Source organism: Pelophylax lessonae, assembly GCF_965119305.1.
Source record: "Pelophylax lessonae genome assembly, chromosome: 12".
In the NCBI taxonomy this organism is placed as follows: domain Eukaryota; kingdom Metazoa; phylum Chordata; class Amphibia; order Anura; family Ranidae; genus Pelophylax; species Pelophylax lessonae.
The window spans coordinates 221,413,163-221,430,498 of NC_138779.1; the positions used below are offsets into that span (position 1 = coordinate 221,413,163).

Sequence of the window (17,336 nt, forward strand, 5' to 3'; positions counted from 1 at the left end):
GAAGGGGGCCCCCATCCTCAGGCCGCTGATCACATCTCACGTCTCCCTGCAGTGTCTGGGAAGCAGTTCTTTCCATTCCTCCCTTCTCTGACAGATTTTTTGGGATCATTTATGTCTTTTATTTGGCCGCTAGAAGATATATTGACATCCTGCCATTGTCTGGAGTCTTTTTCTCACCGCTCTTCATTGACAATGAATAATAAATCTTCGGCACGCTGACACAATGTAGCCGATCTGTAGCTCTGATTGGCTGAGACTCGCTGTGTGCGAATCGACTTGGAATCGATTCTTCTTCATTGTAACAGAATGATTATAATTGGGAGCGTTCTGTGCAGACATTGTCACAAATGTTCATTTCTCCTCGGAGATCTGAGAAAGAAAAGAACAAAAAAAAAAAAAAATCATTTGATTTGCACCATTTTCTTCTTTCAATTACTTCCCCTCATTTAAAGTGAACTGCGAATATTCCAAAGGATGGGAATCAGATGGACAGACTCCATTATCATTGTCTTACCTCCGCTGTCCAGGAGTTGTGCAGGGAGAAAAAAGAGAAAAAAAGAGAAAAAGGGGAGGGGAGCAAGGGAAAAAAGCGGAAGTAACAGAAAAAAAATGGGGGGGGGGGAGAAGGGAGGGAAAGAAGGGAAAAAAGGGGGGGGAAGGGGAAAAGGGGGAGAAAAAGTGAAAGAAAGGAAAAAGGGTGGGGGGAGGGGGGAAAGGGGAAGGGGAGGGGAATTAATGGAAAAAAGAGGGGGGGGGAAGGAAATAAAGGGAAAAAGGGGGGGGGGAAGAAGGAAAAAAGGACGGAAAGGGAAAAAGGTAAAGAAAAGGGGAAAAGGGGGAGGGGGAAGGGAAGGAAAAAAGGAAAAAAGGAAGAAGGAAAAAAGGGAAAAAAGGAAAAAGGGGAGGGAAAAAGTGAAAGAAAAGGGGGGAAGGGGGGGAGTAAGGAAATAAAGGGAAAGAAGGGGAAAAGGGGGGGAAGGAAGGGAAGAGAAGGGGGAAAAGGGGGGAAGGAAGGGAATAAAGGGAAAGAAGGGGAAAGGGGGGGAAGGAAGGGAAAAGGGCAAGGGGGGGAAGGAAGGGAATAAAGGGAAAGAAGGGGAAAGGGGGGAAGGAAGGGAAAGAAAGGGGAAAGGGGGGGGGGGGAGGGAATACAGGGAAAGAAGGGGAAAAGGGGGGAAGGAAGGGAAAGAAGGGGAAAAGGGGGGGAAGGAAGGGAATAAAGGGCAAGAAGGGGAAAAGGGGGGAAGGAAGGGAAAGAAGAGGAAAAGGGGGGGAAGGAAGGGAATAAAGGGAAAGAAGGGGAAAAGGGGGGGAGAGGGAGGGGGGGAATAAAGAGGGGGGGAGGGGAGAAGGGGAAAAAAAGAAAGGGGAGGGAGGGAAAAAGGAAAGAAAGGAAAAGAGGGAAAAAAGGGGAAGTGTCCAGGGAGTCTTCATAGGACCTGTGAAGTTTGGAGGTCGGGATCACTAGGCAACCATCTTTGTAAAAACAAACAGTTTTTATTTATTTTCAGCATGAAATAAACAAAACAGCCATCGCTCTTACAGAAAAAACAAAACTTTGGCTCACTGCCCATAAACTTGTCCCACAAAAGGGTTTAAAGTCCCCGCCTTCTCCAGGGGTCCAGAAATTTTACAAGAGTCCAGGAGCGTCTTGGTGGCCAGCAGTGCTGGGACAAGGTTTTCTGGAGGCCAAACTGCACCCCACCCCCCCCCCCCCAAGATGTATGAACATTATGTGTCAACAACCCTCCCCCCCAAAAAAAAAAAAAAAAGGAAAGGGGGGGGGGAATGGGAATGGAGGGAAAAAGGGAAAGAAGGGGAAAAGGAGGGAAGGAAAGGAAAAAAGGGGATAGGGAAGGGAAGGGAGGTAAAAAAGGGAAACAAAAAGGAATATGGGGGGGGGAGGGGAAGCAATGGAAAAAGGGAAAAATGGTAAGGAAAGGGAGGGAAAAAAGGGGGTAGGGAGGGGAAGGGATGTAAAAAGGGAAATATGGGGGGGGGGGAAAGCAATGGAAAAAGGGAAAAATGGTAAGTAAAGGGAAAGGGAGGGAAAAAAGGGGGTAGGGAGGGGAAGGGATGTAAAAAAGGGAAATATGGGGGGGGGGGGGAAGCAATGGAAAAAGTGAAAAATGGTAAATAAAGGGAAAGGGAGGGAAAAAAGGATGGGAGAGAAAAAGGACGGGAGGGAAAAAAGGGGGGGGGAGAGGAAGGGAAAAGAAAAAAAGGAAAGAAAGGTAAAAAGGGGGCGGGGAAGGGGAAGGGAGAAAAAAAGGGAGGAGCCAGGGTGGGGGGCAAGGGGGATTATATTGGTACTATAAGAGCTTGGGTATACTATTACATAAAATTTCCATTATTGATTTACAGATATAATACAAGATTATATATATATGGGTATTAGCATGAGACCGGACTCTTTCATTCCTGTAAAAATATAAAAAAAGTATTTTATGAATGAATTCTCATAGTAGAAGAGGATTACATTACAAAGTGACATCAAAGACTGAACAACTAGGACAAATAAAAAAACTTCTGGCAACCAATGAAGCATGTACAGTAATCCCCTATACCCAGAATTCCACCATACCAGGGGACACATGTCCTGTACCAGAGCTCCTCACTGATCACAGATGAGGTTGACGTGTTTCGCTGTAAGTGTAGCTTCTTCAAGACCCATTTTGTGGGAGGAAAACCTCTTAGGCTCCATTCACACCTGGGCGTTTCAGCTCCAAAAACGCTCAAAAGAAATGTTTCCAAAACGCCCAACAAGAAAAACCCCATTCATTTAAATGGCCCCTGTTCACATCTGAGCGTTTAACGCCTGAAGCAAAACACCCAACGCTCAAAAAAGTACATGAGCTCTTTTTGGGCAGATACAGGCGTGTTCCATTGTCTCTAGTCAATCTAAAAACGCCCATAAAAACACCCTGAAAAAAACGCCTGAGAAAACCCCTGAAACAAAAACGCCCAGGTGTGAATGAGCCTTAGCATTGTTGACTGTCTCAGTGGACGGCTGTATCAAAATTCTTCAGATGAAATTGGGGACCAAGGCGGTCTCACCACACCAAATACCCCACCAAACAAATGAATGGGGGACATAGAAAAGGGGACAGCCGAGTAGGAAGGGGTCCTTTATACCATGAGTTTCATAGGTTGCAATGGGATACAGAGTTTCCCCCTCTCCTGTAGAACACTCTATTAGCTGATGGAGGAGCTTTGCAGTCCACAAAGTATCACCTCATTGGTTGATCTCGTATATGTAACCCAAAGTCAGCTGTATAGAAGGGCGTACTCTGGGAGTATGTACATAATATCCCCTCCCAAGGGCTGTCTTTAACACAGGGCAAAAGGGGAAGCTGCCCCGGGCCCATTCATTGTTGTGGGGCCCAAAGCAGCTGCCTCTTTAGCCAGCACTGCCTGCAAATAGTTGATAAGTGCAGGAGGGCCCAAGAAAATGTTGGCCCAGGGTCCAATCAATATTGAAGGCGGCCCTGCCCCTCCCCCTCCCCCTCCCAATGTAAGGAGGACATTGTCCCTAAATATCAGGGTTATCTAGGCTAGGGGGGGTAACAGCCGTGTGCCTGTGTCATCCTTGCTTTGTTGGAGGGGCCTCCAACTTTTATAAATAAAGCGTATTTTATCTGTTTGAAAGACCGCTGCGCAAATACCGTGTGGACATAAAATATTGCAACGCCCGCCATTTTATTCTCTAGGGTCTCTGGTAAAAAACTTAATAATTGGGGTTTCTGAGTCATTTTCTAACAAAAAATATTAATTTTTAAACTTAAAGGCCTGGTCAGCAAGTGGTTAAATGGGGAGGGTAGTATTCTCCTGGGGGGCGTCTGTCACATGTCAGCGTCGGCCCGATAATTGCATTACAATCCATATGTGCACCTGAAGTCCCCCTCCCCCCATGTGATCCGCTCCCCAGGGACCCCCCATGTGATCCGCTCCCCAGGGGACCCCCCATGTGATTTGCCCCCCGGGGACCCCCCAGGTATGTCTCACGTGTGTATATTAACAGGATGCCGGGACTGATGAACCGCTTCACCGGGGCCCCGATGCCCTCACCGCCTCCGAGATCAGCGCCTGTGTCAGCGGCTACGCCCTGGGGATGACCGCATCACTGACCTACACAACCCCGACAGCCAATCCGTGGAAGGTAAGTCCCAGCATGCATTGCACCCACCCACTGCAGACATTGTCCTAAGAGAAGTGGTACTGTGCAGAGTTCATACATACAGAATAAGAACAGATACCGAGAATTACACCCAGCATACAGGACAGGAGAAGTGGTACTGTGCAGAGTCCATACATACAGAATAAGAACAGATACTGAGAATTACACCCAGCCATACAGGACAGGAGAAGTGGTACTGTGCAGAGTCCATACATACAGAATAAGAACAGATACCGAGAATTACACCCGGCATACAGGACAGGAGAAGTGGTACTGTGCAGAGTCCATACATACAGAATAAGAACAGATACCGAGAATTACACCCGGCATACAGGACAGGAGAAGTGGTACTGTGCAGAGTCCATACATACATAATAAGAACAGATACTGAGAATTACACCCGGCATACAGGACAGGAGAAGTAGTACTGTGCAGAGTCCATACATACAGAATAAGAACAGATACCGAGAATTACACCTGCATACAGGACAGGAGAAGTAGTACTGTGCAGAGTCCATACATACAGAATAAGAACAGATACCGAGAATTACACCCTGCATACAGGACAGGAGAAGTAGTACTGTGCAGAGTCCATACATACAGAATAAGAACAGATACTGAGAATTACACCCAGCATACAGGACAGGAGAAGTGGAACTGTGCAGAGTCCATACATACAGAATAAGAACAGATACTGAGAATTACACCCGGCATACAGGACAGGAGAAGTGGTACTGTGCAGAGTCCATACATACAGAATAAGAACAAATACTGAGAATTACACCCAGCATACAGGACAGGAGAAGTGGTACTGTGCAGAGTCCATACATACAGAATAAGAACAGATACTGAGAATTACACCCGGCATACAGGACAGGAGAAGTAGTACTGTGTATAGTCCATACATACAGAATAAGAACAGATACTGAGAATTACACCCGGCATACAGGACAGGAGAAGTGGTACTGTGCAGAGTCCATACATACAGAATAAGAACAGATACTGAGAATTACACCCGGTATACAGGACAAGAGAAGTAGTACTGTGCAGAGTCCATACATACAGAATAAGAACAGATACCGAGAATTACACCCGGCATACAGGACAAGAGAAGTGGTACTGTGCAGAGTCCATACATACAGAATAAGAACAGATACTGAGAATTACACCCGGCATACAGGACAGGAGAAGTGGTACTGTGCAGAGTCCATACATACAGAATAAGAACAGATACCGAGAATTACACCCGGCATACAGGACAGGAGAAGTGGTACTGTGCAGAGTCCATACATACAGAATAAGAACAGATACCGAGAATTACACCCGACATACAGGACAGGAGAAGTGGTACTGTGCAGAGTCCATACATACAGAATAAGGACAGATACCGAGAATTACACCCAGCATACAGGACAGGAGAAGTGGTACTGTGCAGAGTCCATACATACAGAATAAGGACAGATACCGAGAATTACACCCAGCATACAGGACAGGAGAAGTAGTACTGTGCAGAGTCCATACATACAGAATAAGAACAGATACTGAGAATAACACCCGGCATACAGGACAGGAGAAGTGGTACTGTGCAGAGTCCATACATACAGAATAAGAACAGATACCGAGAATTACACCCAGCATACAGGACAGGAGAAGTAGTACTGTGTATAGTCCATACATACAGAATAAGAACAGATACTGAGAATAACACCCGGCATACAGGACAGGAGAAGTAGTACTGTGCAGAGTCCATACATACAGAATAAGAACAGATACTGAGAATTACACCCGGCATACAGGACAGGAGAAGTGGTACTGTGCAGAGTCCATACATACAGAATAAGAACAGATACCGAGAATTACACCCAGCATACAGGACAAGGGAAGTGGTACTGTGCAGAGTCCATACATACAGAATAAGGACAGATACTGAGAATTACACCCGGCATACAGGATAGGAGAAGTAGTACTGTGCACAGTTATAGGTATGGTTATGTCGGGGTCTCTGATTGGTGGATCACATATTCTATGATCTCTGATAATCATTTCTCCCCTCCCCCAGCTCTCTTCGTCTACCCCCTGAATGAGCACACGGTGGTTGTGGGATTTGAGGCCGTCATCTGCAGACGAATCGTCACCGTCCAGATCAAAGACAAGGCCAAGATGGACGAATCGTACTACGACTATTGCAGCATGTCCAGTGGGAGGCTGCTAGAGGGCAACGGTGAGCACTGCGGGGTCCCAATAATAAAAACAGACCCCCCCAATAATAAAACCAAACCCCCCAATAATAAAACCAAACCCCCAATAATAAAACCAGACCCCCTAAAAATAAAACCGGACCCCCCCAATAATAAACCAAATCCCCAATAATAAAACCAGACTCCCTAATAATAAAACCAAACCCCCCAATAATAAAACCAGACCCTCCAATAATAAAACCAGACCCCCCATAATTAAACCAGACCCCCATATTAAAACCAAACCCCCAATAATAAAACCAGACCCCCATATTAAAACCAAACCCCCAATAATAAAACCAGACCCCCATAATAAAAATGAGACCCCCATAAGAAAACTAAACCCCCAAATAATAAAACCAGACCCCCTGATAATAAACCAAACTCCAATAATAAAAACAGACCCCCATAATAAACCAGACCCCCAATAATAAAACCAAAACCCCCAATAATAAAACAAGACCCCCCATAATAAAACCAGACCCCCATATTAAAACAAGACTCCCCAATAATAAAACCAAACCCCTATAATAAGGCCAAACCCCCCATAATAAAGCCAGACCCCCCATTAATAAAACCAGACCCCCCCATTAAAAAAACCAGACCCCCCATTAATAAAACCAAACCCCCATAATAAAGCCAGACCCCCATAATAAAACCAGACCCCCCATTAAAAAAACCAGCCCCTCCATAATAAAACAAGACCCCCCATAATTACAACCAGCCTCCCACCCAATGGGGCCGTGTCCCCCGTGCCGTTATCTCTGAGGGTTCAGGTTCAGAAGCCGCATAGAGGGATTTTTTTCCCCTAAATGATTGGTGTAAGAAAGCTGGGATTGAATCTGCTTATATTTCTCTGACTCCCCCTCCCCCACCTCCACCCCCACCATTGTTTCCATTCTATACCTTATTATCATTAATATCACTCAGTCATCACTGGGCCTCTGTGCTGCTCTATGCAATGCAGGCAGATCAAGGCTGGTGGGAGGGGCGGGCAGGGGGCGGTACATAACTTCCTGAAAACAACACAGCCCCCCCCCCCCGCCTTCACCATCTATTTCCTGGATTGAGATCCCAGAATGTATTCATGCCAAATGATAATTATTGGATGTGTAGGGAGGAGGAGCACCTGGAAGTCCTTGAAGGACTTTCTGGAACATTGGGTGTAAGCATCACATACATCCGACGCGTTTCGGCAGAATATAGCCGCCTCTTTCCTGCGGGCCTGAGCAGTCCATAATAATAAAATCAGGAGAGAATGTAGTGAGGGATCAGTGATAGGATGAAGAATAGCATCTCCTGACCACACTAACAGCAGCTGTCACACCCCCCACCCCCATTGGCCCAGCGATGACCCCCCCCCCCCCCCGCATAAATCCTGATGATAAAGCTTTTGTAAGGTCCACATCGCCTTTCCCCGTAGTACCCTCCTGTAGCCTCTAGGTGTCGCCGGTGATAAAACCTAAAAAGGATGCAACTTGTAGCGACTCCTCCGATAAATGGAAACATTGTATCGCGTCTTCAAACAAGAAAACGCACAGAACGCACTCACGCCTCATTCCCCCCCCCCCCCCGAAAGGTGAAAGCCGCCATCGCTGCGCTAATTTCCCTCTATGTTAGGTGTGAGATCATTAATGCAGGTTGCGACGATACGAGAATTTCTGGGTCATTAAATCACTCGGCTGATTTTCTGGTCACCAGGAGACGGCGGGGGAGGGGTTAGGTCTCGGTCCCCCCCCCCCCACATGCGCTGGGTTAAACGCATCCGTGAAACCATTACCGCGGCTCTCTAGTTGCCTTGGAAATCCAGTTGTTTCCCCGAAGTCTCTGGCAGATAATGAGGATTATACACAAATTTCTGCCGCGACAAACAGCTGGAGACCAAAAAAAACCACGCGAAAATCCGATTCAATTTTCTGAATCACGCGAGCCGCGGTTGGACGCAGACGAGTATCCGGGGAGAAAAAGTAAAAATAATAATTTCGTGCCAAAAATGAAACAGATGTCAGACGTTCGATCTCAGCCGCGGCGCCTGTCATTAAAAGGGTACTCCAACAATAAATCAGTGCAGCCTGGCATTCCGGAGGGTACTCCGCCAATCAGGTATTAGCGGCAGCCTTGAAACCCTCCTATTTAACCACTTCTGGACTGCAAAACGCCAAAAAAGACCGCCCAAAAAACGCCTGAAAAACTCCAAAAAAATGCCTAAAAAATGCCAAAAAACGCCTAAAAAACTCCTGAAAAACACCCAAAAACGCCTGAAAAACGCCAAACAAATGTCTGAAAAATGCCCTATAAAACACAAAAAAAAGCCTGAAAAATGCCCAAAAAACAGCTAAAAAATGCCAAAAAAACCTGCTTGAAAAACGCCCAAAAAGACACCTGAAAACCGCCAAAAAAAAACGCCAAAGAATTCACCTGAAAAGGATATGCTCCGGTGTGAATGGAAAATACGCAGAGTAAACTGATACCGAACACGTCACGCTTTAACCACTTCGGGACCGGAAGGATTTACCCCCCTTAATGACCAGGACATTTATTGCAATTCGGCACTGCGCTACTTTAACTGACAATTGTGCGGTCGTGCGACGCAAAAAAAACACAAATAGAGATTTCTTTTGGTGATATTTGATCACCTCTGCGATTTTTATTTTTTGCGCTATAAACAAAAAAAAAAGAGCGATAATTCTGAAAAAATAAATATTTTTACTTTTTGCTATATAACATTCCCAGAAAAAAATGTAAACATCAGATTTTTTCATCCCTTTAGGCCAAATTGTATTCTGCTACATATTTTTTTATTTCAATAGTTTTCATTGAGGTTTTGCATGAAAGGGGTTCAGAAAAGGAAGAGAGGGTGCTACATAAGAAACAAACAAACAAAAAAAAAAAAAAGCGACAATTGTAAAAAAAAAAAAAAAAAAAACAATATTTTTCACTTTCTGCTCTATAACATTTCCAATTAATAAAAAATTGTATTCTGCCATATATTTTTGGTAAAAAAGAGTGACAATTCTGAAAAAAATATATATTATTTGCTTTCTGCTACCGTGTTTCCCCGAAAATAAGCCCGGGTCTTATATTAATTTTGGCACCAAAAGACACAGTAGGGCTTATTTTCGGGGTAGGTCTTACTTTCATGTGCTGTCCCTCTCTTCCCTCTCTGCGTGCCAAGAATCCCGTGTGAACCTAGTTTAGTGTATATAAAATCCTAGGATGCGCTTTATTAGTGTTTTATATATGTCCAGTCAGTGGAGTATTTAGGTTTTGTGCTGCCCTAGGCCTGACTAAACTTGGGCATCCCTAATTTAAATATGACCCACCCCATCCTGGAAAGGCCACACCCTTTCCTGTTTATGACCCGCCCTGTCATCTGTAAACCACAGACCACAACCACAGTCTATCAGTGCCCATCAGTGAAGCCTCATCAGTTCCTATAAGTTCAGCTACATCAGTGCCCATCAGTGCAGCCTCATTACTACCCATCAGTGCAGTCTCATCAGTGCAGCATATCAGTGCAGCCTCATCAGTGGCCATCAGTACAGCCCCATCAGTGGCCACCAGTGCATCATATCAGTGCCCATCAGTGCTGCCTTATCAGTGCAGCTTATCCGTCCTGCCTCATCAGTGGCCATCAGTGCATTCTATTAGTGCCCATCAGGGCAGCATATCAGTGCAGCTCCATCAGCTTTTTTGCTGCCCCCCAGCAAAGTGCTGCCCTAGGCCTGGGCCTTGTTGGCCTAGGCCAAAATACAGCACTCTGTCCAGTGTGTGTTTTTGTAATACAATAGTGTAAAATACCTTCATTACTGCTCTGTGCTCAGCTACAGTAATCTCCCACTCTCTCCTGTCTTTCTTCTCTCATACCATGACTGTCAGACTCAGAGGGGGATATCAGCCACTCCCCTCTGCAGTTTACACAGAAGCGTAGAGTAGATTTGATCACAATAGTGTGAAATACCTTCTTCATCGCTGCTCTGGGCTCAGCTGATCTGCCGCCCTCTTCTCCCCCGCTGACAGCTGGGGGTCACGGAAGTGCCGATGTAAAGGTATTTCCCACAATTCAATCGAACACCCAGCTCTTCTGTGTTACACTGCAGAGGGGAGGGGCTGAGATCCCCCTCTGACAGGACAGCTAAGGTATGAGAGGAGACAGAATCAGCTGAGAGCAGAGCGGCAATGCAAGGAATGTATTTCACAGTATTATATTACAAAAACACACATTGGACATTATTTAAAACACTAATAAAGTGCATCCTAGGATTTTTAATACACTAAACTAGGGCTTATTTTCGGGGTAGGGCTTATATTGCAGCCCTCCCCAAAAATAACACATTCCCAATTAAAAAAATGTAAAATCTAATTTTTTCATCATTTTAGGCCAATTTGTATTCTGACAAAAAATCCCAATAAGCGTATTTTGATTGGTTTGCGCAAAAGTTATGGCGTCTACAAACTAGGAGAAAGATTTATGTCATTTTTATTGTTTTTTTGTTTTTTTTTTGCTAGTAATGGCGGCGATCTGCGTTTTTTAGCGGGACTGCGACATTGCAGCGGACAGATTGGACCCCTAACTGACATTTTTTACACTTTTGGGGAGACCAGTGACATTACTACAGTAATCAGTGCTAAAAATATGCACTGTCACTGTACTAATGACACTGGCAGGGAAGGGGTTAACACAGAAGGGGTGATCAAGGGGTTAAATGTAAGCCTAGGGGAGTGATTCTAACTGTATGGGGGCGTGGCTTGTGAAATGATCATAGAGACATGTGATCCTATATAGAAGGATCATAGGAGCTCGGTGATCATTCCAGGGAGAAGAACGGTCAGCTGTGTTTACAACATCCGATCGTTCTTCTCTCTCAGCGGGGAACGATCGCGGGTGTCAGGCGGCAATCGGAGTCACTAATGTCACTGGTCCCATGCTTTTGGGGGGGACCGGTGACATTACTACAGTAATCAGTGCTAAAAATATGCACTGTTACTGTAATAATGACACTGGCAGGGAAGGGTTTAACACCACCATTGACAATAGATTCCCCAGCAGCCAGCATCAATAGACCCTCCAGTACACCCCTTGCTATTACATACATTCAGTCCCGAAACTGCGTTCACCCCCCCCCCCGCCCCTCCGTTCCCGCTGAAAAAAAGTCCTGCTAGCGTAAATCCTACTTTTCCCTTTTTCTCCCCAGGACGGATTCTGCTGGACGAAGACCTGGAAAGGATCATTTTTGTGGCCAATCTGGGAGTGGTTCCGTCTCAGGAGAGTGTGTCTGTGCTGATCAGTACGTCCTCGGAGCTGCCCACACTCTCCAGCGGGGCTGTCAGGGTCCTGGTCCCCCCCATCTGTGTTCCCAGAGTGACGCAAAGCACCTCTGACAGCACTTTAGCCGCCGTGACCCCCCTGAGATTGTAAGAATCCCTCTGTATGCATTAAATGTTTATGTTCTGTGGCTCCCTTCCGTATGATGGAGTTCTGGTGTCTCCAGTGAAGGAACCTGGTAAAACTCCATAATACAAAGACATTGTAGACAATTGTGCTCTTCCAACCTTGTGGTAACAGCTTGGTGAAGACCCTTTTCTGTTTCACCTTGACTGTCCCCCTGTGTACAAAGCTAGCACCATAAAGACATGGTGTGACCAGTTGGGTGTTGCGAAACTCGAGCGTCCTGTAGAGAGCCCTGACCTCAACCCTAATGAACACCTTTGGGATGAATGGGAATGAGACCGGTCTTCTCAACCAACTTCTCTATAAAAGACATGGTTTGGCCAGCTTGGTGGGGAGGAACTCAGGTATCCTGCGTAGAGCCCTGACTTCAACCCTACTGAAGGCCTTTGGGACGAATGGCAATGAGACAGGTCTTCTCAACCAACTTCTCTATAAAAGACATGGTTTGGCCAGCTTGGTGTGGAGGAACTCTGGTATCCTGCGGAGAGCCCTGACTTCAACCCTACTGAAGGCCTTTGGGACGAATGGCAATGAGACAGGTCTTCTCAACCAACTTCTCTATAAAAGACATGGTTTGGCCAGCTTGGTGTGGAGGAACTCGGGTATCCTGCATAGAGCCCTGACTTCAACCCTACTGAAGGCCTTTGGGACGAATGGCAATGAGACAGGTCTTCTCAACCAAGTTCTCTATAAAAGACATGGTTTGGCCAGCTTGGTGGGGAGGAACTCAGGTATCCTGTGTAGAGCCCTGACTTCAACCCTACTGAAGGCCTTTGGGACGAATAGGAATGCTAATCACATTAAGTCTTTTTTTTTGGCGCCCAACGTGAGGCTGACCATGTAAGCCAAGTTTTCTCTCCCATCATTCCCTGACCTCACAGATAGGACAAATTGGCACAGACACCTTTCATAATATTGTAGGGTGAATTAAAATGCCAACTGGTGTTTTTTTTTGGTGACCGATGTGACCTCAAAAATGGGCACAAATTCCCACACACATCCTCCAAAATCTTGTGGAAGAGTGGAGGATGTTTTGGCTACTCCATATTTATGGCCTTTGGGGAAGGGGGGGGGTCACATCTCCATAATGGCCATGGGTTTGGATTGGATGTCCAACAAGCTCATATAGTTGTGATGGGGGGAGGAATGTGAGTGTCCTGCATAGAGCCGTGAACTCAACCCTACTGAGCACGTTTGAGATTAATTGGAAGTGAACACCAACTGGTGTTTATTTTTTTTGATGGCCAATATGAGGCCCAACATGTGACCTCACAAATGGGCACACATTTTCACAGATACCCTCCAAAATCTTGTTGAAAATGTTAGGGCCACAAAGTAGTGGCTACTCCATAATAATGGCCTTTGAGATAGGGAGGAACAACCCCATAATGGCCATGGTTTGGGAATGGATGTCCAACAAGCTCATTAAGGTGTGATTAGTGGAGGAACTCTGAAGACTACACGGAGTCCTGACCTCAACTCTACTGGATGCCTTTTGGAATTAATTGGAAGGCCAACTGGGTTTTCTTTTCTTTTGTGCCCAACATGTGAGCCAAGTATTCTCAACCAACATCATTACCTTACCTCACAAATGGCACAAATTCCCACAGATACTCTACAAAGTCTTGTTGAAAATCCTTCCCAGAAGAGGGAGGATGTTATGGCCACAAAGGGGTGGCTACTCCTTATTAATGGCCTTTGGGGAAGGGGGGCACAGCTCCATAATGGCCATCATTTCAGAATGGATGTCCAACAAGCTAATATAGGTGTGACATCTGGAGGAAATCAAGTGTCCTGCACAGAGCCCTGACCTCAACCCTACTGAACACCTTTGGGATTATTTGGAACACCAACTGGTGTTTATCTGATGCCCAATAAGATGCTCAACAAGGAAGCTAGGTCTTCTTATCCAACATCAGTACCAAACCTCACAAATGGGGACAAATTCCAACTGACATCCCCCAAAATCTTGTGGAAAATCTTCTCAGAGGAGTAGAAGATGCTATGGCCACAAAGGGGGGGGGCTACTCCATATTAATGGTCATGGAGGGATCTGGCAACTCCATACTAATGGCCATTGGGGGCCAGGGGGCAACTCCATATTAACAACCATGGTTTTTGAATGGTTTGTCCATAAAGCTCTTATAGCTGTGATGTCCAGATGTCTATATGGCTTATGAGCAAGTCCCCTTGAACATGCAGTAGCATTGCAGGATGTCCCAGTTTGCACTGCGTCACTATCCAATAATATTGGGTTTCTTATATTTCCATATGGGAACCTTTAAAGCACTTACTGGTGGTCATTATTTATTGAAATGTGGAAATCAGACCCATGAGATGCTGCGGACACAGCCTAGTGCAAAAAGGGTCAATAACCCCTCTCTAAATGTCTTTTGGCTACGCTAAACCCTAGCATGGCCTTCCTGGTGTGCTTTGCCCCAACAGTGATGCCCCATGTGTGATATTTTGAGGGATATCAAGGCTTCAGTTCTTGCGTTTGTCCACAGGAGGGAGGTCGGTCTGGCCGGAGGCACCAAGAAGCTCTGCCTGGCGACTCTGTTGGAGACGGAAGCGGTGAACTCCATCGAGTATGAACTCACCTTCCACCTGGAGATCCGAGCTCCGTACCTCCTGGCAGGTAAGTGACCAGAACTGGACAGAACAGAGGAATGGCAATACAAGGAAGGTGACACAGTGATGGGTAGAGATCAGTGATGGGTAGAGATCAGTGATGGATAGAGATCAGTGATGGGTTGAGATCAGTGTTGGGTAGAGATCATTGATGGGTAGAGATCAGTGATGGGTAGAGATCAGTGATGGGTAGAGATCAGTGATGGATAGAGATCAGTGATGGGTATCAGTGATGGGTAGAGATCAGTGATGGGTAGAGATCAGTGATGGATAGAGATCAGTGATGGGTAGAGATCAGTGATGGATAGAGATCAGTGATGGGTAGAGATCAGTGATGGGTAGAGATCAGTGATGGGTAGAGATCAGTGATGGATAGAGATCAGTGATGGGTAGAGATCAGTGATGGGTAGAGATCAGTGATGGATAGAGATCAGTGATGGGTTGAGATCAGTGTTGGGTAGAGATCATTGATGGGTAGAGATCAGTGATGGGTAGAGATCAGTGATGGATAGAGATCAGTGATGGGTAGAGATCAGTGATGGGTAGAGATCAGTGATGGGTAGAGATCAGTGATGGGTGGAGATCAGTGATGGGTGGAGATCAGTGATGGGTAGAGATCAGTGATGGATAGAGATCAGTGATGGGTAGAGGTCAGTGATGGGTAGAGATCAGTGGTGGGTAGAGATCAGTGATGGGTAGAGATCAGTGATGGGTAGAGATCAGTGATGGATAGAGATCAGTGATGGGTAGAGATCAGTGGTGGGTAGAGATCAGTGATGGGTGGAGATCAGTGATGGGTAGAGATCAGTGATGGATAGAGATCAGTGATGGGTAGAGGTCAGTGATGGGTAGAGATCAGTGGTGGGTAGAGATCAGTGATGGGTAGAGATCAGTGATGGGTAGAGATCAGTGATGGATAGAGATCAGTGATGGGTAGAGATCAGTGTTGGGTAGAGATCAGTGATGGGTAGAGATCCGTATTGGGTAGAGATCAGTGATGGGTAGAGATCAGTGATGGGTAGAGATCAGTGATGGGTGGAGATCAGTGATGGATAGAGATCAGTGATGGGTAGAGATCAGTGATGGGTAGAGATCAGTGTTGGGTAGAGATCAGTGATGGGTAGAGATCAGTGATGGGTAGAGATCAGTGATGGGTAGAGATCAGTGATGGGTAGAGATCAGTGTTGGGTAGAGATCAGTGATGGGTAGAGATCAGTGATGGGTAGAGATCAGTGATGGATAGAGATCAGTGATGGGTAGAGATCAGTGATGGGTAGAGATCAGTGATGGATAGAGATCAGTGATGGGTGGAGATCAGTGATGGATAGAGATCAGTGATGGATAGAGATCAGTGATGGGTAGAGATCAGTGATGGGTAGAGATCAGTGATGGATAGAGATCAGTGATGGGTAGAGATCAGTGATGGGTAGAGATCAGTGGGGCTTCAGGTAGAATTCGATAGAGAGGAGCAAAATGGAGAGTTTCAGCAAAATTTGTAAAAGTAACCACTTGCCGACTGCAATACATATATATATATATGGTACGGTTTTCAAGTGGTTTACCATGGTTATGGATTAAGCTGTCAGCCATAACCCTGGTATCGCTTTTTGAAGCCGGCGGTTGACTTTTTCATTAACCTCTGGAATGCTTTCAGAAGCAGGGGGACGCCTCCACCCTTGCCGGTGTTTCTCAGGATTACAGTTTTCACCGACACGCCCGAGAAACGATCTGATGGTGCAGACGGCTGGTCACAGAGGCAATAAAAAAACAGATCATCTGTGATCACCTCTATGGCCTTGGCGGACTGGAGAGACATCATGACATCACTTCCGGTCCAGGCTGGGAGTAATATATTTTTTTTGTTAATCTTTTGCTTTTAAAAGATAGAGGAGAGATTTGGGGTCTTTTTGACCCCAGAACTCCATAAAGAGGACCTGTCATCCCTTATTTTTACAAAGTATTACAAGGGATGTTTAAATAGGAATAAAACTGATTAAAAAAATAAATAAATAAATAAAGGGACAATGTAAAAATAAAAAATTTAAAAAAAGGACATTTTTTTTAAAGCGTCTCAATTTCTCCATGCTCGCGCACAGAGGCGAACACATACGTAGGTCACGCACGAATATGTAAATAATGTTCACACCACACACATGAGGTCTTGCCGCAAACGTTAGAGCGAGAGCAGTGATTCTAGTGCTACACCTCCTTTGTAACTCTAAAGTGGTAACCTGTAAAAATTTTCAAAGCGTCCCCTAGAAAGATTTTTAAGAACTGTAGTTTGTTGCCATGCCACGAGCGTGCGCAGTTTTAAAGCGTAACGTTGGGTATCTATTTACTCGGGGTAACATAATTTTTCATATTTTACAAAAAAATAAAAATGGGGTAAATATTGTGTTTAGTTTTTTTCTTTAAATTAATTAAAGTGTATTTTTTTCCCCCAAAAATAGCATTTGAAAAACCGCTGCACAAATACCGTGTGACATAAAAAATATTGCAATGATCATCAATTTATTCTTTAGGATGCCTGCTATAAAAAAAAAAAAAAAATATATATATATATATATATATATATATATATATTTTTTAAATATATATATTTTTAGATATTTCTCTATCTATATCTCTCTCTCCATATATATATATATATATATGTATATATATATATATATATATATATATATATATATATATTGCAATGATCGCCAATTTATTCTTTAGGGTGCCTGCTAAAAATATATATATGTATATATATATATATTTTTTTTTAAATATATATATATATATATATATATATATGTATATATATATATATATTTTTATATATATATATATATAT

The 17,336-nt window shown here is 44.8% G+C and overlaps 1 protein-coding gene across 1 annotated transcript in view; it reads left to right on the forward strand.

Annotated features, from left to right (window-relative positions):
• Positions 1 to 6,240: 6,240 nt before the first annotated feature.
• VWA5B1 (von Willebrand factor A domain containing 5B1) overlaps positions 6,241 to 17,336 on the forward strand; it is an 87,298-nt gene continuing 76,202 nt past the window's right edge. The window contains exons 1-3 of the mRNA XM_082274556.1: positions 6,241 to 6,398; positions 11,610 to 11,829; positions 14,374 to 14,504. Coding sequence (XP_082130682.1) covers positions 6,338 to 6,398; positions 11,610 to 11,829; positions 14,374 to 14,504 — 412 coding nt within the window. The 5' untranslated portion in view covers positions 6,241 to 6,337. The remainder of the gene's footprint in view (positions 6,399 to 11,609; positions 11,830 to 14,373; positions 14,505 to 17,336) is intronic.